Raw genomic sequence first — 25320 nt, forward strand, 5'->3', positions numbered from 1 at the left:
AACCTCCTATCACTATGAGCACTCAACGGATACGAGTAACTCTGGTGAATACAAATAGACAATGTAAAGACTAACAAATTAACACGGCGTCTTACTTTGATCACCCTTGATGTCAACATCGCGAGCATTGCTCGTTAACAAGCCGATCGACACGCGTCACTGAGAAAATGCCAGTGAATAAGCGACTATTTTTATCACACTGCAAATTGTAATCATTAAACTTGCAGAATGATCTCGAGCGACTAGGCCCTACGCCAATCCTTAGTTGAGCATGAGAAAGACGGAGGCCACTAAGTATAAATGCTGAAAGTTCTAAAAATTTTCAATCACCTTTATAACGGGGAGTTGTGTGACCTTATTCCACCTTCCTTTTTCCGGAAGCGTTGCGGCGCACGGCACGCCACCGTTAGCAATTTTACCCTCACCATCTGGGTGCCTGGTGCACTTCAGCCACCCGCTGTGCCCGATCCTTTTTTCACGTACATGAACACTGTGGATCCAACTCCCTTTGGCAGTGTTGCCACTATATATATAATGTCGGGTTATTCAAGGGGCGGATCAACAAATTCTGGAAATGCCAGCCAAGCATTGGCGGTTCTCAGGTGGTGCAAGTGTTCATGGACGGCGGTAATCACTCCAAAAATCACCAGGTGACCCGCCAGCTTGTTTGCTTGCTATTTGTATATAAAAAACCACCCAAGTATAAGTCAAACTCGCGCACCGAGGGTTCCGTACTACAGTCGTAATTTTGCACGACAAATAAAAAACTATTATGCATAAAAATAAATAAAAATCTCTTTTAGAATGTACAGATAAAGCCCTTTCATATGATATCCCACTTGGTATGGTAATCTAACTTTGAAAGTGAAAAATACTAATAAACCTATTAGTTCATGAGCACATTTTAATTATTTTTTGTGATGTAACCACAAATTCACGGTTTTCGGATTTTTCCTTTATGTGTGCTATAAGACCTACCTACCTGCCAAATTTTATAATTCTAGGTCAACGGAAAGTACTCTATAGGTTTTCTGACAGACACGACAGACAGAGAGACAGGTACGGAACCCTAAAAAGTGTCGCTGGACACAACACAAGCGGCTCGTGCTCTGTGGACCTAGGATCACCAGTGATAGTCTAGTGATTGAAACGACAATGAAAACGAAAACAAGTTTGAGAATATGATGTAACCTCCTCAGTGAATTTTATTAGAAACCCAAATTGCAGGAGTTTCTTCTAAAAATTCCAAATAGCACAAAAATTAAGCAGGCATTCAACCAACATGTTTTATGGTTTTACCAAATTGTGTGCCATAATGAGGTCAAATTATGTAAATCTTTATTTTTTTCAATGTACCTACGTATTTATCTCAGCATCTCTATGCCGTTCAAACAATTGCACGAAATGGCTGACATAAACATAGGCGTAATCAGTACAACAGCAGCTAATGTAGCTAAACAAATTTCGCTTTCCTGTTTCGAGTTCAGATCCATAGATGTTCTAGGAACGCTGGATGCACGGTAGATGTCCCTGTCGCTTCCCTGCGATGTTTTGACCGCTGATTGACTGATGCTGCCAACCGCGGGCTATTCTCGGCTTCGATATTCGCGATTAACTTCTCGATATCTTCAGGGCTGCCAGATGTTTCATTCTTATGTAATAGATCAATAAGATTAAGAGCTTAATACTTGGCCGACTTGATTCTTTTAACTGACTGCAACAAATAGGTAGATATGCTGTAACGTTTTATATAGACTAGCTGTGTTCTTCATAATCAAAAATGTATTGAGTTAAACTTTGGTTATAGTAAAATTTGTATTTACAGCTAGATCTTTATAAAATAAAAAGGATTTGCCCAAATTCCCAAAGGAATTTTTTAACAGTGGTTGCATCTTACTCTCTAGAAATTCTAAGCTCGATGAAATACCAGGGTTCACAGTTCACACTTCGAGGAGTTAGTTATTTTGTGAACACTACTGCAAAACAAGTGTAATTAAACACGGCTGCCCTACTAAAAAACTAAAATGTTTTCATGTTTGAACATGGTGCCGTACAGCCGCCATAGGTACCTATTTATTTATTTTTTTAATTATAGCCATCACCCGGGATGATATATTCAGAACTCTACACAATCAAATCTGTTCAGACATTTTAAAGTTTTGATGGAATAAATGAACTTACATTGGTAATACTTGAACCCTGAAACATTACCCCAAAAAAGGTAGTAGCTTTTTTGGTCAATCGTGTAATAAAACATTTGAAAAGATGAAAGGACATTAAAATTCCAGCTTGCTAAATTGCCAAATCACTGTCGGATCCACTAACAATATATAGATTAGGTGGTGATAGCCTAGGGGTTAAAATGTTGGCCTCCTATTCGGGGGATTGCGGTTTCTTTCCCCGGCACGCACCTCTGACACATCGGATTAAGCAATTAAATATTATTTGCTTTAACGGTGAAGAAAAACATCGTGAGGAAACCTGAGAGTTCTCCATAATGTTCTCAAATCCGTGTGCAGTCTGCCAATCAGCACTGGGCCAGCCTGGTGGACTATGCCTAAACCCAACTCATTTTGAGAGGAGACCCGTGTTCAATAGCGGACCAGCGATATGGGTTGATCATGATGATGATGATGATAGATTTGGCAACATTCATTCAGCAATCACAATAGATAGTTCTGTTTCTTTCAACAGTCTACCGGCAAGCCATTTGTACTGTTCACGCCTACATCTCAGCCAGGAGACACCGATTTGATTAATGAGTTACAATTAGTTTTAAAACGAATGTGGCAGTCACATCGACGACAGTTCGATGTCGAGTCGGAAGGCTAATTTTTGTGACAATCGCTATTTGCCTTGAAGCTTGGTTCAATATTGTGAGACCTGTGATATCTGTCTGCGTTTAGTTTTTTAACTACATATCTGTATAGTACGCGGCAGAAAATAATGTACATTGGCCTTGAGAATGACATTTCGGCTTTGTAGAGCGTTGTCTCTGTCACTTATACCTATATAACGTTTTGTCGGTCTCAACGACAGAGACAATGCTCTACAAATCCGCTATCTCCTTCTAACGGTCAATGTACATTATTTTCTACCGCGCAGGTACTGTAACACCATATCGCTCACCATTGCGCCCCTCAAATCAAGAAGTAACGTAAAATAAGGCCGCACAAATCAAGAAGTACCTAGTGTAAATCATAAGTTGAGTAGTCTATAGGTATCTAAAGTAATAAAAACGTACAAGTAACAAGAAACTACCCTACCTATTCATTGTGTTTTCGCGCATCGCTCACGGTCCGTCGCGAGCACTAATGGTGATTTGTGTTTCGGGCCTCGTTAACTGTAACCGATCCCTTACGTTACACTAGCCAGTTATTTTAAGAAATACAGAACTTAACTTATTATAAAGGGATATAAGGATAAATGAAAATTTAAAAGTAGCCCACTACCGTCTACAGCCACTGCCCATAGTGAACCGAAAATTATTGCCAATGAAAACTTCCACATCTAAACCAATCCAGTTGTTAGGAAATGGGAAATAATTTCATTACTTAATTACGACGTAATACTTTTTTTTCTACATAAGTAATGAATTTAAGTACTTTTCTATTTATTTATTCCGATACAAGTTAGCACTTCGACCTTATGCGATCTCACTCAGGTAATTGATGATATCCATGTATAAGATGGGATGGAAAAGCCTGGAATGGGTATGGGTATTAAAAATTTGAAAGTAACTAACGGTAATTGTAATATCTAAAGTTGTACCATGATTAATTAATACTTACTTTAGATATTTTTAATCTAGTCCGTCGCGCTCTGGCCACTGCCTCCATTCCAGCTCAGCTAGAACCTTCCGGCTTGTTCAGGGATGACGGCAAGAGGCCAGATGGGATGACTATAGTACCATGGTCGATGGGGCGTGCGCTGGTGTGGGATGCGACCTGCGTCGACACGTTGGCAGCGTCCCATTTATCGGGCACGTGCCAAAAAGCGGCTGCAGCAGCCGAGTCAGCTCAAGAGCTTAAGCGCCGTAAATACTCAGTCATTAGTAAGGACTATGTATTTGCGGCGCTTGCGTTTGAGACTCTGGGCCCATGGTCATCGGACACGAAAGCTTTTACAAACGTCGTGTCCCAAAAGCTGATCCACGCGTCTGGTGACCCAAGAGCTGGTGCTTATTTCGCTCAACGGTTGAGCCTTGCCGTTCAGCGAGGTAATAGCGCCAGTGTTTTGGGCACAATGCCCATAAATGACCATTTGGACGGCGTATATTTTTTGTAAATATAAATTTTTTAGTAATAAATTTTTCTGTATGTTTAATAGACTAGAGATAATCATATTAGTTATAATAATCTAGAATGTCATAGTGGAGATTTATAAATTTCTGATTTCAGTAGGTACAAAAATAACTACTTACATTAAAACTTAACTCCACGCTGCAATTCCAGAAGGTTAGGTATTCAGTCTTTAAATAATAATAAAATTATGTCACGACGTAAAATGAATCTTAGTTCTAAATAAAGATGCCCTAAAATAAGTGTAACCTAAGTGCAAGAGTTTTATTTATTCCAATATTTTTGTTTATTGGAACAAATTCCACTAAACGTCAAACTAATAAATCCTCCCCGCTCTACAGTCAAAATATAACTTTTGGAACACTTAATTACGGGGCTAAGTTAATACGGAAAGGGCTTCAAGATTTTTTAAATATATGTGGGATAATTCACGGATTTGATGACGAAAACTCACTTTTACACTGAAACTTCTTTATTTTTGTTACGAGAAAATTAAAACGTCTTACATCTTTACAATCTGACAAGTGACAAGACTATTTTTGAGTTTGACAGTTCGAAACTTCATAATCTACGTTCTTATGACACTGACATTTGGTAATACCAACACAAAAAAAGTATTATTTACTACTAATTTATCCCACATATACATATCCATACTAATATTATAAATGCGAAAGTGTGTCTGTCTGTCTGTCTGTCTGCTAGTCTTTCACGGCCCATCTGTTCAACCGATTTTGACGAAATTTGGTACAGAGATAGCTTGCATACCGGGGAAGGACATAGGCTACTTTTTAATCCCAGAAAACCAATGAGTTCCCACGAGATTTTAAACCCTAAATCCATGCGGACGAAGTCGCGGGCATCATCTAGTATTACAATAAAACTTAAAGCTAGCCTTATCTAAATACTGTACAAATCATGCCCGCGTGGAATGATGCCAAGAACTGGCTGCCTTTCCGCGCTGGACAGCCAGGCTGATCCTTTGCGTGACAAATGAGCCAGCCCTTCTGTCACCAGATGAAGCCATCAATCGATTTACTATGTAGATAATTAATTAAAGATTGAATTATGCAAAGAAGCCTTAAATATAGGCGTTCGGTAGTCGCTAAATAAGTAAGTTGGATTCCATCTTCATTGTAATGTATCTATTAGGTATTAACTCCCAACGCTAATAGAGGGTTAGGAAACACTTTTCCATACTTGGTGCTCGCCGCCGGTGGAGTTATGACGTGAGGCGGGAAGTGACGACCTGTCCGGGACATAAATCAATCTGCCAGAATGCCACCCGAACATTTTACAAATTGCAGCACATTGTTCCGATATGGTTAGTTATAGGTAAATACTTATATTTTTTGCTGATTATATTAGTACTAGCTTATGCCCGCGACTTCGTCCGCGTGGTACACTAGGTACACTTTCAAACCCCTATTTTACCCCCTTAGGGGCATAGGGGTTGAATTTTCTAAAATCCTTTCTTAGCTGACGTCTACGTCATAAAAATAGATATCTACATACTAAATTTTAGTCCGATCCGTCCAGTAGTTTAAGCTGTGCGTCAATAGATAGATCAGTGAGTCAGTCAGTCAGTCAATTTTTAAAAACTGGTCAAAGCGAGTCGGACTCTCCCACATTATGGGTCACGCTCACGTGCCATTGTACAAGAAACAACACTTTAATTTATTTTAATTGCAAAGTAATACAACGGCGGCCATTTTGTAATTTTTTTATTATTCGTCGTTGTCGCTATGGCAATACACTCTGTGAAAATTTCAACTCTCTAACTATTCCGGTTCATGAGATATATAGCCCGCTAACACACAGATGGACAGACGGACGGACGGGCAGACGACGGACAGGTGGACGGACAGCGGATGCTTAGTAATAGAGTCCCGTCGGACCCTTCTGTGCTTCGGGTACGGACATCGGAACCCTATAGAGTATAGACCTACATATGTACTTAATTATAGCGGTTATGTAAAGAAATAAACTAATGTATAGGTAGGTACAATGCACCATGTGTTTAATATAAGCATATATATCATCCGCAGACACTCTTGTGAACCGAGTTTGTTTACTTTACTGATTACTGTGAACCCAATTACCTACTTAGTTACGGAATTATAACCTTATGTGTCATGCAGTTATTCCTTGATATACTTTTGCTATGTCGCTGGCTTACTCTAAGCACAGGTCTCCTCTCAGAATGAGAAAAGTTTGGCCATAACCAACCACGCTGGCCAATTGCAGATTGACAGACTTCAAACATCTTTGAAAACATTAGAGAACTCTCAGACACACAGGTTTCCTCACGATGTTTTCCTTCACCTCTATGCAAGTGATATTTAAATGCTTTAAGCGCACATAACTCCGAAAAGTTTGAGATGCATGCCTGCCCGGGATCGAATCCTCGACCCCCGAATAGGTGTCCGACACGTCTTAATTACTAAGCTACCACTGCTGCTTAAAAAAATTAATATACCTACCTATGCAATATAAACAATCGATACATTCACCGTAACATATCGATACAAACCCAACCGAACGCGACGATGCGCTGTTAGGTACCTACCTATACGAAAATGTGGAAAACTCTACAAAGGGGTATCAACAAAGCGCGCCAAAGAAACAAACGTTCAAAACGGATACTTCAAAGCTCTCCCGCCACTCAGAGCAGGCGGATTCAAAATTAAATATTAAAATAATAAACCTACGACCGTCCAAACGTTTATTTTGCTTAGCAATATCGCGGCACTTCGAAGACGCACTGGTTCTCATGGGGTGCCCATTTTTTGATAGTACCTACATTGGATAACGATAAAATTAAGTACCTATTGCTGAAAATTTATTGATTAAATACCTACCTGCTTATTTTTTCCTATGCAGCAAAATAAATTTTATGCTGAATTTTGTTCACAGCATTTTTCTAAGGGTTGAAACTTTTCATAGTAAATATCGGTAGGTATCACGGTACCTACTAACGGCCGAAATTAATAAGCTATCTGTCCACGATTTGCCTTCTTAAGGATAGATTTGTGGTAGCTTGTATGGAGTTTATGCCAAATTTGTATCTTTAGTAGAGCAAACCGTGGATGGATAGCTTATTAATTTCGGCCTTTAGAGAATAGTCATTAACTTGTATTATTAAAGACTTGCTTTTAATTTGCACATGCAGCATCAGATTGAAAACGGCATACCTGTAGCCAAGCAGTGGCGTGCACAGGGTTCAAAGCCAGGGTAAGCAGTAGTTAGGAAGGTACCTACTTATATTGAGCATTAAGCTATTTCAACTAGGGTAACTATTTCTTGGGTAAGCAGTACTTTTATGCCTCTATGAGCTGCACGCCACTGTAGCCAAGGTACCTATTCAATATTACGGACTACTATTACCTACTAAGTACTACAACTTAGTTCATTGCAATTATTGTGCAATTATTGGAAGTCTACATCTAGTGAGGATAATCGGTATCGGAATGAAACGTACTTACATTAAATGTGTTTCAAAAGATTTGTGCAGTGTTGTGTGATGGTTGTGTGTATTGCTTGCTTGGTTAATCGCTTTTCCTGCATATTTAGTAGTGGGAGGGCGGGTGGTGCCTCTCGCATCCTGCACGTTGTACCGTACAAATTTGTCTGTTTTGGCGGATTATAGTGAATTAATCTTCTTGTTCCTTGTGTAAACAACATAGTTACAATAAGGTCACTTGATGAAGGAAAATATTTATGGGCACCCTACACGCCATACATTTCATATAAAATTCTATAAAGACAAGTTTATTTCAATCACATCTCAATTTTAATTTATGAAACGATTTCGATAAACCTATAGTTGGAAAAACAAACTTTCTTTACCAATTTATGGCGTGTTTGTGTTGTTACTTCACGTTGTAATGGAAGAACAAAGATACGAAAATAAATTATTAATTATTAATCAAAAAATAAACATTATGTTTTTTGAAATCGATGTATAAATATTTTGAATATTTTCATTTTAGAAAACAATTTCGTGTTTTTAGATCATAAACATGATACTTACCGTATTATTATTCTCAGATCCAAGAACACGGTGTTTACAAAAAAAAGGCGAAACGTGTTATCGGACGCGGCTTACGTGTTACCACCGCGGTTTGTAAGTATGTGGATACAAAATATAAAATGTCTACACTCAACTGTGAAAACTATCGGACGTAAGTAGCGGACCTAATCTTGAGCGCTCGGAAGTCCGATAGAATTCTGGCCCACTGGATATTTTTGGAGACCGCAAGCAACGCGAACGTCCCAAACAACTGTGCACACCTATTTATCGCTGCTGTCAGTAACGGACACGTCCGATAGTTTGTTGTAGTTACCATACCAGCTACGTGCAACTACCGTACGTACTTATAGGTATCTAATAAAGCACTTACACAGCTGCAGCGGTGATAGCCTAGTAGCTAAGACATTCTATTCGAGAGATCGAGGATCCCCCCCCCCCCCTTTATCAGCCAAATGGTTGTATATAAGAACGTAAAAAAATACACAGCAGTAGTATATTATATAATTAATTTTAAAGGAAACTATCATGGCTAAGTTGTGACTACGGAACCCTACACTGCGCGTGGCCCGCCACGCACTCGGCTGGTTTTCGTTTTATAATATATTTAGAAGAAGATTACTTACTCCGGTTTTCATTATATTAAAATTGGGTAACCCTAAACGATTTATTATTAATTTATGCATCCATTGTTTATTTTCATTTGGCTTTCGTCCGGCCGCCGGGTTTTTGTTTCAATGTGACTTTAAATAGTTATTTGTATTTTGGTTGGAAGCGTGAGAATTTGAATATGGGTTTGTAAACGTAAGACGGCTGATATTATTTGGATGAGTGAATTTTGAACAAGGTATCGGTATCTTACCTATGGCACAATTAGATCACTCTGTCTATGGTATAATATTATAAAGTAGTTATTAAACGTACATCAAATACTCTTATTATAGGGTGTACCTAATTAGAACGCTAGAGAAATTAATTTAGCGCTATTAATATACTACCTAAACACAGCCCTATACCAATAACCAATTGCCTTATATGAACTTGTAGTTTGTGTGTATTTATACCTACACTTATCTAGCCACTATGCAGAATCCTAATTTTCATTTTCATTTCTATACCTACGAAGAATTACATTTTAGATTCAAAATTTACATTAGGTTATTTTGAAAGGTAAATAAGTTATTTTTAGAGCGTTTTAACTTACAAAAAGTTGTAACAATCAGTGAACATAATTTTAAAGTACAAAAAATAAGTAAACTTTTTACGAAAACTTTTTACAATAACATGTTTCCCTGATAAGATAACACGAGACGAACATGGGGCCTGCAACATGTCTGCTGATTTTACAGCTGTCTTGTCATTTTATTATAATAGATAAGAACTATGTCGTTTGTACCTACTACTTCCTTAGGATCTAAGTTTTTATTTAAATTTTGTGTTTTATTTCTCTAGGTACAAAAGTTAGATTTTTCAATTACTGACAATTTAAGTGTTTTTGTTTTGTTGTACATATTATCCCAAAAAATTAAGTTACGGGCTAGGGATGATTTATGCTAGACCATGCCGGGCCCAAGCCGTGCCACGTTCGAGACACACAGATCAGAAAATGTATGAGGTCCCATCAGAACGTGCCATGTCCGAGTGTCGTCCGTGTTACGTTACTTTATACAAAAATCCGTGTATCGTCTGCGCGTCGGACATGCCTCGAACGTGGCACGGCTCGGGCCCGGCACGGTCTAGCATAAATCATCCCTTGAGCACAACGCACTCCCTCAAAATAGTGTGAAGCCGAGACACAGTTTAGAAGAATCAATTGTAGTTCCTTCAAGGGCAGAGTATTTCTTGATATTCTTATTAAAAACTTAAACTAAGCTTTATTTAGTTTGATGTAACATTCGCCCAGGTGGGCTACGCAGGCTACGCTGCGTGTAGTACCTATCCGCCGCGTGTTATTTTCAGTAGGTACCTGTATACCAATTACAAAATGTATGTCAAAGGACTTACATAAAGCTGAGTAGGTATGAATTGTTATTATTAAAAATTCCACTTTGTTTCACACGCTGTATGCGTCAGCATTGCTTACAAGCTTTTTATAGGTAGTACCTACCTACCTATAGGCATAGACCTATAAATAAATTATTATGCAATTTTTGTTTTTTTTTTCTATAAAAATGTTAATTGCTGGTACTAACGTCGTTATTATTATTATTTATTAATCTCGTCTCGCTATGATGCGGGCTGGAAAAGTTTTTTTTTTCAAGACCCCTCGAGTGGGGTATCAGAATAAAGGGCTTTAAAAGTCGAGTAAACAAATATATATCTACAATTTATATGTTTGAAAATAATTGCAGTGGAAAATCCGTAGGAACCGGTGGAAAACGCCCGTCCCTATGTCCGTTCGTAATTACACAATGGCTTAACCTATTTTGATAAATGATACGTCACTAGAGTGGTCTTTGTGTTTATGTCCTTATCAAATTTTATTTTATAGAATGCAAAGCATGTTTTTTGCTTTTTACTTTCACCAGTTACTATTTATTAGCAGTCGGGTTTTTAGTTTTTTTTAATAAGTAATTTTATATCTGCAGTCACACGTGTTAAATGTAGTCTTAAGTGCTTAAAAAAATAAACCCCTCAAAGGTAACGGTAAGGGTTGATTTATGAGACTCCAAAACGTTCGATATACATCGAGATATGGAGGGGCAAAACTTATGCATAGGCCCTACTTATATAACTTTCCAAGTAAACTAACGCGACATACTTAATTACTTACATTGCCGTCATTAGTAATTAGTGCGCATAGACGGACCAACAACGCCGTGATTGGAAATATTCATAAAGTTTTAACAGATTCACGTTATTTAGCTTGAAAAGTTGTAAACGTAATCAATGGGGCCGATTCTCTTGTACACAATCTCTAAACTACTAAACTAAAATGACACGTCTAAATCTATTGCTATCCCTGTCATAATGTTGCTTGCCGAAAAGGATAGCACTAAATTTAGACGTGTTAATTTAGTTTAGTTAAGAGATTGTGCACAAGAGAATCGGCCCCAATATTTATATAGCACGCGACAGGTCGAGATGGCAATCGGGGAGGGAACGCCCCGCACACCCGCCTCAACTCCCGATTTCCATCTCGACCTGTCGCGGGCTATAGGTACCTATGTACCTATTTCGTTTATCTCTTGTTGCACTACCGTAAGAGACGAATCATAATATTATAATAAAGATAAGTACGTCTTATAGACAAAAATCACGACTGGTGTCCCTTGACTTTGAGATCAATCAACTTGAGTAATCGGTAGTTATAACTTTAACTCTAGGCCATATTCTGTATTCTAAGGCCATATTATATTGCACGCCTATAACGCTCTAGTAATATTATACATCTCTCTGCCTACAATCTACATTATTTAGCTACATCGAAACCTACGAATGATTATTATCGTATAAGTTAAAAACCACTAACGGTAAAATTACTACTACTGCTATAATATGATGACAAATATTGCGTATCTAACGTAGTATATGTAAGTAGGTAGATCTTGAAAAGTGTTTTGTAATTGATGAGTACAAACACTTTTAAATGTTTCTACAAAGAGATACCTAATACAGTTCACAGTATAAGCTGTTCATAAAATCTCATTAGTAAATTGACTCTACATTTCTTAGTTTTAATTTTCGCATAGTCATCTTACAACCACCCACGTCTAATTCTAGTCTATTTTAAAGAATTACCTAAGATTTATTATGTTATCTTTTCTCTTTAGTACTACTTAGTAAAGCTAAGTAGTTGGAAAATTTAGGTTAGGTTAAGATTTATTATATATAATTATAATAACTATGTATTTATGATATAATACACTAACCACCTAGAGGGAGTAAGTAGTTTAATGAAAACCTCTTCAGACGCGACGAATCAAATCTAACCGACTCAGTCTGAGTTAAACAGCTCTCCATAGATGTAGATAGAATAAGTAATCGATACTAATTTTATGAATGCGAAAGTGTTTCTGTCTGCTAACTTTTCACGACCCAACAGCCCAACAACCCAATTTTGATGGAATTTGGTACAGAGCTAGCTTACATCCCGGGAAAGGACGTAGTCCCCACGGGATTTTTAAAAACCTAAATGCACGCGGACGAAGTCGCGACTCGCGGGCATCATCTGGTATGATACTTAATATATGATGAGAAACCAGCCATTGGGTAGTTTTTATTGCTTTCTTAGTATCTAGGTTAGCCCGTTTTCATCACGGACCACCAGGTGAGATTGCAGTCATAAGGGCTAACTTGTATCTGAATAATTTTGAAAAAGTATTCAGCTGAATTAAAACTTACCTACCTACTTATGTCAATTACCTACCTATCTAATATCTATTTAAATTTCGTAATAATAAATTAGTATCTATACTTTATTTCTTTAACTCATTTCGGCGGTGTTCCCATTAGATTACAACATGGGGTTATTCAAGGGGCGGACCAACAAATTCCTGAAAGGCCCTCAACACATTCGTGGTACTGCAAATGTTCATGGGCGGCGGTAATCACTTAACATCAGGTGACCCGCATGCATGTTTACTCACCATTTTTATTTTAATAAAAACCTAGTAGGTACTTCATTCAAGCTTTTAAGTAAGTAAGTAATTACAATAGGTAGGATCTACATTTGAAACAGATTTAAAGTAAGTATAATTACCTAACTGAAATCTTTATGACTGTTATTGTATACAAATAAGCAGAAACCAATAGCCCGTTCTCAGGCCATGAATCTTAAGCGGAGTCGAGTGTGTGCATAACATGCCAATGTAGATTAATGTGTTGCAGGGTGGGCGACATTTTTTGTGGTAATTAGGCGAGCGGACGGCGGCCGTGAGCGTTCCAAATACTCGGGAACTTTACTAAATGATGATTTAAATTCTACTAATTCTCTACGTCAAAAGTGTAGGTACATACATATCGCTGGTTACAGGATTCCTCTTCATTCATCATCATGATCAACCCATCGCTGGCTTACTACAGAGCACGGGTCTCCTCTCAGAGTGAGAAGGGTTTTGGCATAGTCTACCACGCTGGCCATGTGCAGATTGGTAGACTTCACACACCATTGAGAACTGGAGAACTCTCAGGCATGCAGGTTTCCTCACGATGTTTTCCTTCACCGTTAAAGCAAGTCATATTTAATTGTTTTAAAAACGCACATAACTCCGAAAAGTTAGTGGTGCGTGCCCGGGATCGAACACCCGACCTCCCGAAAAGAAGGCAGACGTATTAACCACTAGGCTATCACCCCGTTGTAGAGTATAGATTAGACTATAATCAATAATTTGTTGATGATGAAAATAAGGAATTCCACGTCAATCGTCGCGCGGATGCGCTTGCGTTCGGCGTTGATGGATTGATGAACAAAGCCAGCGTAGAACTGTGCATCGCTAGTCGAGACCCGATGAGTTTGTTTTAAATAACAGGACAGAATAATCAGTGGGAAGAAGGTAAGTAGGTATGTTTCTTTCAGTAAGTATAATTCCCGCAAATTGCTATTGCGCGTGGCCGCTATTTTAGTGATGTCAGCACTAGACTGAAGTTTCGAGCTGATGGTATAGGTATTTTTTTATTTCGGCTGACGTCAAAATTACGTCATTTCGATGTTAATGAGACATGGTTCCAGCGCAATAGCAATTTGCGAGACTTATAGTTGACGACAATTTGTTCCATAGGGAAAAAATACGGAAGTTTTTATTGAATTGTGATATCACAATTCTTCTAGATAGGTAGGTAGGTATTTAAATACCTTAGGCTCATCCGTATTCGGTTCGTACTTCGTATCCGTGATTCTTCGAAGCGGTCGTCATACAAATACGTACATTCGATTTTTGACAGATCCGTAAAAATCACGGATGAGTGCACAAACGCCCAGAGAGCAGCAGTATATAAATTATCTAGGAAAAATTAAGTAGGATGAAAAATTGATTTTGGTTTTATAAGATTGAAAATTCAAATCAATACTCAGTTTGTCGGTCCGTCAGTCAACAACACTTTACAGCACAGAATACTAACTATAGACTGGAACTGTATAGTTATTGAAGGAAAATAAAAACTATTGTTGGTATGTATAAGTAAGTATATATCATATTGTGATTTAAGTACCTACTGACATAATATATAGGTATCAAGTAAAATGAAAAATTTAAGCACACCGATGTTCTTCATTGCTGTAGGTAATTTAATTATGGTAATTGCTTGAAAAGCATCTTACTGCAACCGTGCATTTTAGTCTATCTCTAAGATTATAGAACCTATAGGTAGTAGGTACCTACTATCTAGTTAGATAAAGAGAGATTTAGATAATAATCCGAAGTGACTGTTCATTGTGATCACTGTAACAGCTATCAAATTTTAGTAATAGAGCTATTCGATTTCGTTTATTCATGAATATAAAATTCCAAGATAAGTATATACCGAGGAGGAAATTCCCCAAAATCCGTTTTGAAATTCTACCTATAGGTATTATAAACCGTCAGGACATCGCGGAAACATCCCAGAAAAACAATGGATTAATCTATATAGGATTTTCATAAAATTTATATGCACGCAGATCAAGTTGAAGGAATTTTTAACCGACTTCAAAAAAGAAGGAGGTTCTCAATTCGTCGGAACCTTATTTTTATTAAGTATTTAGGAATGGGGGAAGTCAACCCACTGTAATACAGTGTTTACTATACTAGTACAGGGGTTGTCACGCGGCCTATTCGTACGTTCTTACTATGTAACATTGTACCTAGGTATATTGTTGAGGGTATAATATTATATAAGATTTAAGATTTAAATAAATAAATTGATTGAAAAGATGTGTAACGTTATTGTAACGATTCTTAGCATGCCTATTTTTTTGTAAAAAGCTTTAAAGTATAGGAATCGCGCGTCAATCGTCAAACGAGTACGCTCGGGCGACTGTGTTGATGGATAGATAAATGAACCGAGCAGACGATGCATAAGCACGATGCAAAACTCGTCCAATAGAATGAATCATACTCATTTGTGTGCCTACTGCCTCTGGACCTACCCAAATCTGAAAAACTGGCCAAGTGCGAGTCAAACTCGCGCACCGAGGGTTCCGAACTCGAGTATTTTGTCGTCATTTTGCACGATAAATCAAAACTATTATGCATAAAAATAAATAAAAATCTGTTTTACAATTAACAGGTATAGTTACCACTTGGTATAGTTATCTAACTTTAAAAATTGAAAACACTATTTCATGAACCTGAGTTCATGAACACATTTTATGGTAGGTATGTAACCACAAATTCATGGGTATTCCTTTATTTGCTATTAAACCTGCCTACCTGCCAAATTTCCTGATTCTAGGTCAACGGGAAGTACCCTATAGGTTTTCTTGACAGACACGACAGACGGACAGACCGAAATGCTCGGAAATATTGGTATTCTGTAGATTTTGTAGGCTATCCTATTATTTCAGAGCAGACGCTGTCAAAAATGGAAATTCAGTAAAGATCTTTTTAATCTGTATTTTTGAGGAATATTATTACTTAGGTCTACCTACGTCCATGATTTTCAAAGTTTCGAATCGACCAGTACACAAGAGCTCTAGACTTTATTTGAATTAAAATTTGAATTTATTTATTCATGTCAAGACTCTACCACTACATAGTTTGGAATAAAGATTCTACTGAGAAAAAAACGTACAAAAATTAAATAAGTTGTACACTTAGTCAAAAACATTGTAAACGGTATCTTTGTGAATATAATCTTATTTTATCTTGCTGTAAATTGGTTTAATGTGCAAAATCGATTTATAGTTAAGTTTTCAAAAACTTATTGTATTTGAACGTTGATGAACGGATAAAAAAGATAACTCCATAATTTATTAAGTAGGTAAGTACATGATCATTTTATTCAATAAAAATTCTCATAATAGGACCTACCTACCTAACGACCGTAGAGTAACTTATTCAGTAGCCAGTAGATGAAAAGTTATTTACCAGATCACTCATCACTGAAAGACATCGCTATTTACACCGTTCACTCGACCAAACAATTGCTACTCGTATACACTTAAGGCATGCGTGAAAAAAGTGACACTGACCGTCCATCTGGCGCGGCTGGTGCCAGTCGTCGCGCCACTCCTGGCCCTCCATCACATCTCCTAGCAGCTTATTATTTTTTCAACGGGACGTTATAAATCAGTTTTCTGTACGTTAATCTAACGCGCGTCCAGTGGCGCGAGGCGAACGCTTCTGTCGTCGGCGCGCGGTTTCAGCAACACCGCCCATCCACGCCCACCGCCCTATCGCGAGAGCTTTGTTCACGCTTTATTTATTTATTATGTACGCGGCTATTTGTTATACCTGATAACATATTGAGTAGAGGATTTAGTGAGACGTTTAACTCGGGGTTAGGAGTGTGTTTCATAAAATACCTACCTACTCGTTATATCTAGTGATGTTCAACGCGAGTTTTTACAGAAAAAAAAATTTTTGTGACAATCCTTGCATATTTACGTAGGCTATCGTAGGATTCCATCTAGTGAGGGTTCTACCAAAGCTGCAATTTCCAGTGCGAGGTGTCATTTCAGTAAATTTTAGAATTCAACGACTATTAAACAGATTTGGTTTCTTAAATAGGGACTCGAAAGTAGACGAAGATCGTAATACAAATATGTTAATCGTCCTAATGCAATTTGTACAAAAACTGTATGTACCTACAGTCCGCGACAAGTCGGGGTGTGAGGCAGGGGACGCCCCGCACACCCGCACGTCACCCGGTTCGCCCGCACCGGGTTAGTGCGGGTGTGCGTTCCTTCCCCGATTGCCATTTCAACGTGTCGCGTACTACACTTACCTACCTAGCCTACGTCGGTAGTACGTTTTTCTTTTCTTGCAAATATAAAAACCCACACTTAAAATAACATATAATATCCATACTCTACTAACAAATACATGACTAAGACTTTGATATTAACAAGAAAACATACGTTAAAAGCCACGTTGCTCTTCAAGAACTCAAATGATTACTTACCTATAGGTTTATTTTATACGAGTAAAACAGTTCACCTGAGTTTATGAACTCAGTATCTACTTACATACATCTATTTTACTGCAGGCGTATCTATCAACACTGGTGTAAACAAGAACAACGTGTGAAACGAACAGTCCTGTAGATACCTTACCTAACGTTCTTGTAGTTAGAGTCCCGTATTGGAATGCTGCAAGCCACTTGAATATTCTGAAGTACAATCTATATATATTAAAAGAAAAGGTGACTGACTGACTGATCTATCAACGCACAGCTCAAACTACTGGATGGATCGGGCTGAAATTTGGCATTCAGATAGCTATTATGACAGGCATCCGCTAAGATTTTTGAAAATTCAACGCCTAAGGAGATGAAATAGGGTTTGAAGTTTATGTAGTCCACGGGGAAGAAGTCGCGAGCATAAGCTAGTAATAATATAATATTATTTTAATTAATAGGTTGCACTCCCACTCAGCGCTTTTTCATTTTTTTTATGCGGTCTCTGTAACTGTATTCCTTATCTAAACACCTATGAAATGGTTATGTTAGGTAGCTAAGTAGTAGGTACCTACATTTAGTCTGTTAATTTTATTATTTATTGATAGTTCTAATAAGTAAGTATAGCGATTTTGTAAAGTGGTGATAATAAAAAGAATTAATTCCCGGCTGAGTTTGTTGTGGGCTCTTTAAAGCCTCTCTCTCAGATCTGGGCGCGTTTGGAACCCTCGTAGCTTCAGATTTAACTTTTAAGTTTATATAGGTAATTAATTATCAACACTACATCATTATATTATTACAAACTAAGTAGCTGATGCCCGCGACTTCGTCCGCGTGGATCTATACGTTTTTCAAAATCCCGCGGAAACTCTTTGATTTTCTGGGATAACAAGTGGCATATGTGTTAATCCAGGATATAATCTATCTCCGTTCTAAATTTCAGCCAAATCCGTCCAGTAGTATTTGAGTGGAGTAACAAACATCCAAACATCCACACTTTCACATCTCTTATCTATCTTCTATAATATAATAAAAAAAATTACAAAAAAAAATAAAAACCGACTTCGTTACACAAACACTAAAAATTGAAAAATAATTTAATTTATTACCGAATATATTATGTATACAAGAGTTGATATAGTTCCATAATAATATTTTTTGGTGCCGGTGCCAATTAGCTTCAGCTGCGCGAATCGTCTAGACTTCGAATTTTTATGAGACTCCACAATGGCACCTCATTGGCACCGACCCCAAAAAATATTATTATGGAACTATATTAACTCTTGTATACATAATATATTCGGTAATAAATTAAATTATTTTTCAATTTTTAGTGTTTGTGTAACGAAGTCGGTTTTTATTTTTTTTGTAAAAATTTTTTATTTCACAATTTTTAGTGGCCCCATGGAATTATGCTATGACTGGTTAAAAGTCTACTGTTTACTAAGCTATTACACTGATCGCGAGCAATTTACTCTTATCCGTTGAGGAGTTCCAGTATCTATCTTCGAAGATGTTCATCAGATCTTCACCAAATTGAAATGGGACCAACTTTGAAGTATACCCTTTCAAACAAAAAAATAATTTTCAAAATCGGTCTAGGCGTTTTCGAGTTATCGGGGAACATACAAAAAAAAAAAAAAAAAAAAAAAAAAAAGATTCCGACGAATTGAGAACCTCCTCCTTTTTTTGAAGTCGGTTAAAAATGAATCACTAAATGTGTTGCTCATCGCAAATCTCGAGAACAGCTGAACCGATTTCGCTAATTCTTTTTTTATAATATTCCTTGAAGTACGAGGATGGTTCTTACGGAGAGAAAAATTTAAAAAATTTGAATCGGCTGTTAGGCGGAACGAAGTTTGCAAGGGCAGCTAGTTTTTAATATTACTAGGATTAGGATTCAACAACTGTCAAACAAATACAAAAAAAAACACAGTTGAATTGAGAACCTCCTCCTTTTTTCGAAGTCGGTTAAAAGGAGTACAATAGTAGGTACCCAATTTGAATAAATGATTTGAATTTTAAATTTTATGAAACCAAATAAGTGGGTAGGTAGGTACTTAGGTACATAATAATTTTTCAGATGTTTAGGTAAAGATGTGGCACCTACATATAATTTATTAAGTATCACCAAGAGGTAGAGTTTGTAAGTTTGGATGTAAGTAGAGGTAGGTATACTTAGGTAATCTCCGGAACTAATATACTTAGGTAGGTAGTCCGATTCTGAAAATTCTTTCACTGGACCCGAGTGTAAATTAGGTCAAGGGGACGAAGTCGCGGGAAAAGGCTAATAGTAATAAATAATACCTACCTTATTGTGGTAGTAAGTCGGTGCCTCCTATTAAAATGTATCCTGTTATACTTACCTGCCTAAGTATATACTGACTTTAATTTTCAAAGAATAAAGATCTTTCGAAATATTGGTATTTCATTTCCGTTGGCTGTAGAGCTACGCAATGGGCGTGGCTTTTCATCTCTTTTACTGCTCTAACAAATGAGTCTGGCGGGAAAGAGATAAATATAGATTAGGCGGAGCGTAGGTTTTTGGGTCGCGGCGAGATCAACCCACAGCAGCTAAGAAAAACGAAAAGCTCAAGAGAAAATAAAAATTGACCGCTAATGACTCACCCATTTAGTGCGGGCACATGCTAATAGATTTTAATCCATATTATGATTATAGAGGCATGCTTTTCAATGTTCCAGTCCAGCTGGATATAAAGAAGACTAAATAATGCCCGCGACATCGTCCGCGGGTTTTTAAAATCCCGTGGGAACCCTTTGATTTTCCGGGATAAAAAGTATGCCTTTGTCCTTCCCGGGATGCAAGCTATCTCTGTACCAAATTTCATTAAAATCGGTTGAACGGATGGGCCGTAAAAAGCTAGCAGATAGACAGACAGACAGAAAGACACAGTTTCGCATTTATAATATTAGTTTGAAACTATGGATTTACTTTTTTTAATTTCAGGTACAATAATGAAATAAGAGAACCGGTAGGTAGGGTTTTGACGTAGACGTGCACTAAGAAAAGATTTATTAAAATCAGATATACTTATTATTATGATTTGATTTAAAACTCAAACCTTAATCCGCTAAAAAGGATAGAATTTAAGTTTATCGAAATACCAGCTGATGCCTGCGGCTTCGCCCGCGCGAATTTAGGTTTTTAAAAATCCCTTGGGAACTTGTGATTTTCCAGGACAAAAAGTAGTCCCGTCCCCGAGAATCGAGATGCAAAATATCTCAGTACCAAATTTCGTAAAAACATTTAAACACATGATTCTTTAAAAATCCCGTGGCATCACAACGATTTAAGAATGCGACTCCTTACAGCATCAGGGATGAGGAGTTGGGTCCTCGAGTTCAACGATAGTCTTCACATGGTAGGTAGGTACCTACCTCCAGTATCAATTTATAACCGACAGTTTCTAAATTCCATCAGTTTAGGTGATCAGGTCCCCTGCAGCATCAGCATCAGGATTGAGGAGTTGGAATCCAAAATTTTTATGGAACAATGTTACCTACAAAATTTCTCTATCGATTAAAAAAGAAACTACGCAAATCGGTTCTGTATAATCTCGGAGATTTTGGTGTACATAGGTAGAAAGACACAACTCCTCCATTTTTGAAAGTTGGTTAAAAAAGTAGCCTATGTTACTCCCTGGTTAATCCTCTACTTGTCTGTGAATGTCCCGTCAAAATAGGTTCAGCCGTTCCGAAGATTAGCTCGTTTAAACAGACAGACAGATAGATAAAAATTTAAAAAATGTGTGATTCAATTATAGTAAGTACAGTTCAAATAACCATAATGAGCACTACGCTAAAATTACTGATTTACACTATTTCGAAATTACAGACAAACACTTCAATTTTATTTATTAGTATGGATATAAAAGGAAAAGGTGGCTGACTGACTGACTGACTGACTCACTGATCTATCTATCAACGCACAGCTTAAACTACTGGACGGATCGGACTAAAATTTAGTATGTAGATATGTCTGTGGTAGATACCTACTAGATAGCTATTATGACGTAGGTACCTAGGCCTCCGCTATGAAAAGATTTTTGAAAATTCAATTCCTGGAGGGTGAAAAAGGGGTTTGAAATTTGTGTAGGTAAGTAGTCCACGCGAAGAAGTCGCGAGCATAAGCTAGTAATTTATAATTTTCATAAGGTAAAAATGTACAATAGTAGGTAGGTATGTATTCTTCAAAAATTTTAATAATCGCTCACAATATTGAATATATCTAGTAGGTAGATGTTACCAGTATATATAATGTACTCTGTGGATGTTACCTGCTTAGGTAAAATAAATAAATTATACTTAGGTACAAGTTTTCATGTTTGCCGAAGTTTAGGTTGTACTTAGGTATAAGCTCTCTCTTAGCTTTTATAAAGCTTATTTTATTAAACTTGGTTAATGCTGAGATCTATAGAGCGAACTTTGACTTTTGCTCAGACTAAAAATAAGACACTGTTAAAATGACATAAGAGCTATATCGCGACATAAATCAGTCTCGTTTTCGCTGAAAGTCTGAGAAAAGTCAAAGTAGGTAGGTAGGTAGGTACAGTAGCCGGCAAAAAATATTGTACATCGACCTTTAGAATGAGATGTCGGCTTTGTAGAGCGTTGTCTCTGTCACTCATACCTATGTGACATTTGTCGGTTTTAACGACAGAGACAACGCTCTACGAAACCTATCACTTTCTAAAGGTCGATGTACAATATTTTCTGCCGCGTACCTACTGTGGGTACGCTCTATAGATCTCAGCCTAACTTCGTAGCAGCTTTATAAGTGCATTTCCGTAAAGAAAAATCTCTGGTACCTATATTTACATTGGCGGCGCAATGCGCGGGCGACGACAGCGCTAACGACGCCATCTTCCTGCCGCGCATTTGTCTGTCAGCGGGCACTAGCGCGCGCCGGATGCAAGAAAAACGTTCACTAGCTGTGACCATCATTTTGAGACGATAATAGTAAGAAATAATAGTTAAGGTGTCGATCCCATAGAGTTATTCTACAGGATATAATATTTCGGAGAATGTGCCCAAGAAAGACCCGGGTCGCCTTCACCTTTCTAACGTAGGTATCGTATCGTATCGTCAAGATCTGGTAGTACATATCGCAGAATTTCAACTGTGTAGGACAAGAAATACGTAGTTGAAATTCCGCAGACACGTACGAATACGAATGGATTTGCTTGCTCATTTTCTAATTCGAAATGCTAGGATGGGGAACGCCCTTTCGGCATCAGTTTTCCCCTCCACTTTTGATATACCTAAGTACTTAGATACCTACCTTCAAGACAAGAGTGATTAGGGTCTAATTATAGTGCTAGGCTAGATAGCGCAGACCGACAATAAATAAGGTAGCTATACCTTAGTACTGATTTACGTAAAAATTAGTGAGTAAAAAAATTGCACTAAGTAAGTACACTAGAATAGTTGTTACTACAAGAGCTGATGGTCACCCTAAACGTCTATACTTACTTTCACTTCAAACAAAACAGTAGCTTTGTTTATTGGAACTCTGAAGAGATCGTAAACTGATGCTTGAAATCGAGCTTATTTTATAGATTAAAGCTTGTTATACTTATGGTAGATACTTACACTTATCAACTAACTAGACGACGCTCGCAACTAGGTAGGTACCTACGTCCGCGCAAATTTAGGTTTATTTTAAAATCCGTGGGAACTCTCTGATTTTCCGGGATAAAAAGTAGCCTATGTCACTCTCCAGGTTTTAAACTATAGGTACCCATGCTATAAATCACGTCAATCCGTTGCACCATTGCGACGTGACTGAAGGACACGTAACACACAAAGTAACCTATGTCATAGCTATCTTTGAACCAAATAACCCGGTGCAGGATAGCGCGGGCGACGTGCGGGTGTGCGGGGCGTCCCCAACCTCGTACCCCGATTGCCATCTCGACATGTCGCGTACTACACTTTGTAACAACAAAATTAAAAATTAAGTTGGTCAAGGTGCTTATTATTTTTATCTGTGCAAAATATAGAGTGATAGAGGAGCTCCATAAAACCATCGTCGCCGTTCAGGTGAACGGCCGCGATGCGCGCGCGTCGTTCGCAACATGTCTCCCATATTTCCGTCATCGATGCGTCTGATGCGCGCCAAAATAAGATTATTGGAAATTTGACACACGAACGCGCACAGGGTTGCAACAACCACGTTTTCCCTATATATCATAAGTCTATATCCATCCGTCCATACATTATTATAGGTATCCGGTATTAAGAATATCTACCCTCATCTGTTATTAATTACCTAATAGTGATAGAGAATAGGTATAATATGTTAGATAATGTGTACATTGATACATCGCACATAGGTTGCCTAGCTAACTCACGTGCCAATGATAGTAAAAAATAAAATTAATATTTTTTTTCGATCAACTTCCCATATTAGTTATTTATGAGTCGAGAATCAGCTGAAAGATTATTCTATATTTCCATGAAAATTTAAAAACTTAAATCTACGCCAACGAAATTGCGGGCATCATCGATTTGGTACCTACAGAAATAGTTTGCATCCCTTATATGAGGGAATCAGCGAACGAGGATATGACGACCGAAGAATGGCGGGATAACCATTCCAAATGGCTTGGCTTTAAATAACACAGACCAGAGACGGGCAGCAGCGTCACTGGTGCGAAATGGCCTACAGCCCTGCGCTGACCAACCCGCCTGCCCAGCGTGGTCAGTATGGGCATTACTTCTAATGAGCAGCGCCAACAGACAAAGGCCTCCAATTCCCGGCATTCCTGCTATTCCCGATTAAGGTGGTGGGGAGCGGGTGGATGAGGAAGGCTAAGGACCGTGTTTGGTGGCGTGCTCTTGGAAATGCCTATGTCCAGCAGTGGACGCAAACAGGCTGATGGATATGAGGTAAAGCTGTGGTAAAAAAAAAGCTGTGGTAGCCTAGTGGTTAGGATATGCGCCTTCTAATCGGAGGTCGGGAGTTCGATCCCGGGCACGCACCTCTAACTTTTCGGAGTTATGTGCGTTTTAATTATTTAAATATCACTTGCTTTAACGGTGAAGGAAAACATCGTGAGGAAACCTGCATGCCTGAGAGTTCTCCATAATGTTCTCAGTTTCTCACAGGTGTGTGAAGTCTACCAATCCGCACATGGCCAGCGTGGTAGACTATGGCCAAAACCCTTCTCACTCTGAGAGGAGACCCGTGCTCTGTAGTGAGCCGGTGATGGGTTGATCATGATGATGATGATGATGATAGGAGGCGGGAAGCGGGTGGATGAGGAAGGTGCAGGATCGTGTTTGGAATTTGGATGGCGCGCGTGATCGATTGGATTCGGTTGGATACGGCTATATATGCAACTTTTTGTCCCGGAAAATCGAAACTTATGTTCTTTCCCTCCCTGGGATACAAGCTATCTCTACCTACATAATATATCAAATTTCGTCAAAATCAGTTAAACAGATGTGCCGTGAAAAGCTAGCTGATAAACAGGCAGACCCACTTTCTTACTTATAGTAATATTGTTGTATGGATATTGTATAGTCTCAAATCTCCAATTTGCCAGCAAAATAGTAAAATTGGCGATCGAGATTTGAGACCACGCAATGTGCGACATCAGTCATCTCAATAGGTCGGTACATTACGCGGCAGAAAATAATGTACCTACATCGATCTTTAGAAAGAGATAGTGCTTTTGTAGAGCTTTGTCTCTATCGTTGAGGCTGACAAAACGTCACATAGGTATGAGTGACAGATACAACGCTCTACAAAGCCGAAATCTCATTCTAAAGGTCGATGTACCTAATTATTTTCTGCCACGTACCTACCTACTGTACAAAACTAAAAAGTTGAAAACAAATTAGGAAACTATTGAAATCTTTCCTATTTACTGAATTAAAATATTAACAAAAAGTAACAGCCCTACAGATTTACGATCCTTCGCCAGG

The 25320-nt window shown here is 38.0% G+C and overlaps 1 protein-coding gene across 1 annotated transcript in view; it reads right to left on the reverse strand.

The window, feature by feature from the left end:
• LOC117985355 (T-box transcription factor TBX1-like) overlaps positions 1-16610 on the reverse strand; it is a 37935-nt gene extending 21325 nt beyond the window's left edge. The window contains exon 1 of the mRNA XM_034972051.2: positions 16442-16610. Coding sequence (XP_034827942.1) covers positions 16442-16493 — 52 coding nt within the window. The 5' untranslated portion in view covers positions 16494-16610. The remainder of the gene's footprint in view (positions 1-16441) is intronic.
• Between the last annotated feature and the right edge of the window lie 8710 nt (positions 16611-25320).

This window comes from Maniola hyperantus, chromosome 9 (genome assembly GCF_902806685.2).
Source record: "Maniola hyperantus chromosome 9, iAphHyp1.2, whole genome shotgun sequence".
Classification (NCBI taxonomy): Eukaryota; Metazoa; Arthropoda; class Insecta; order Lepidoptera; family Nymphalidae; genus Maniola; species Maniola hyperantus.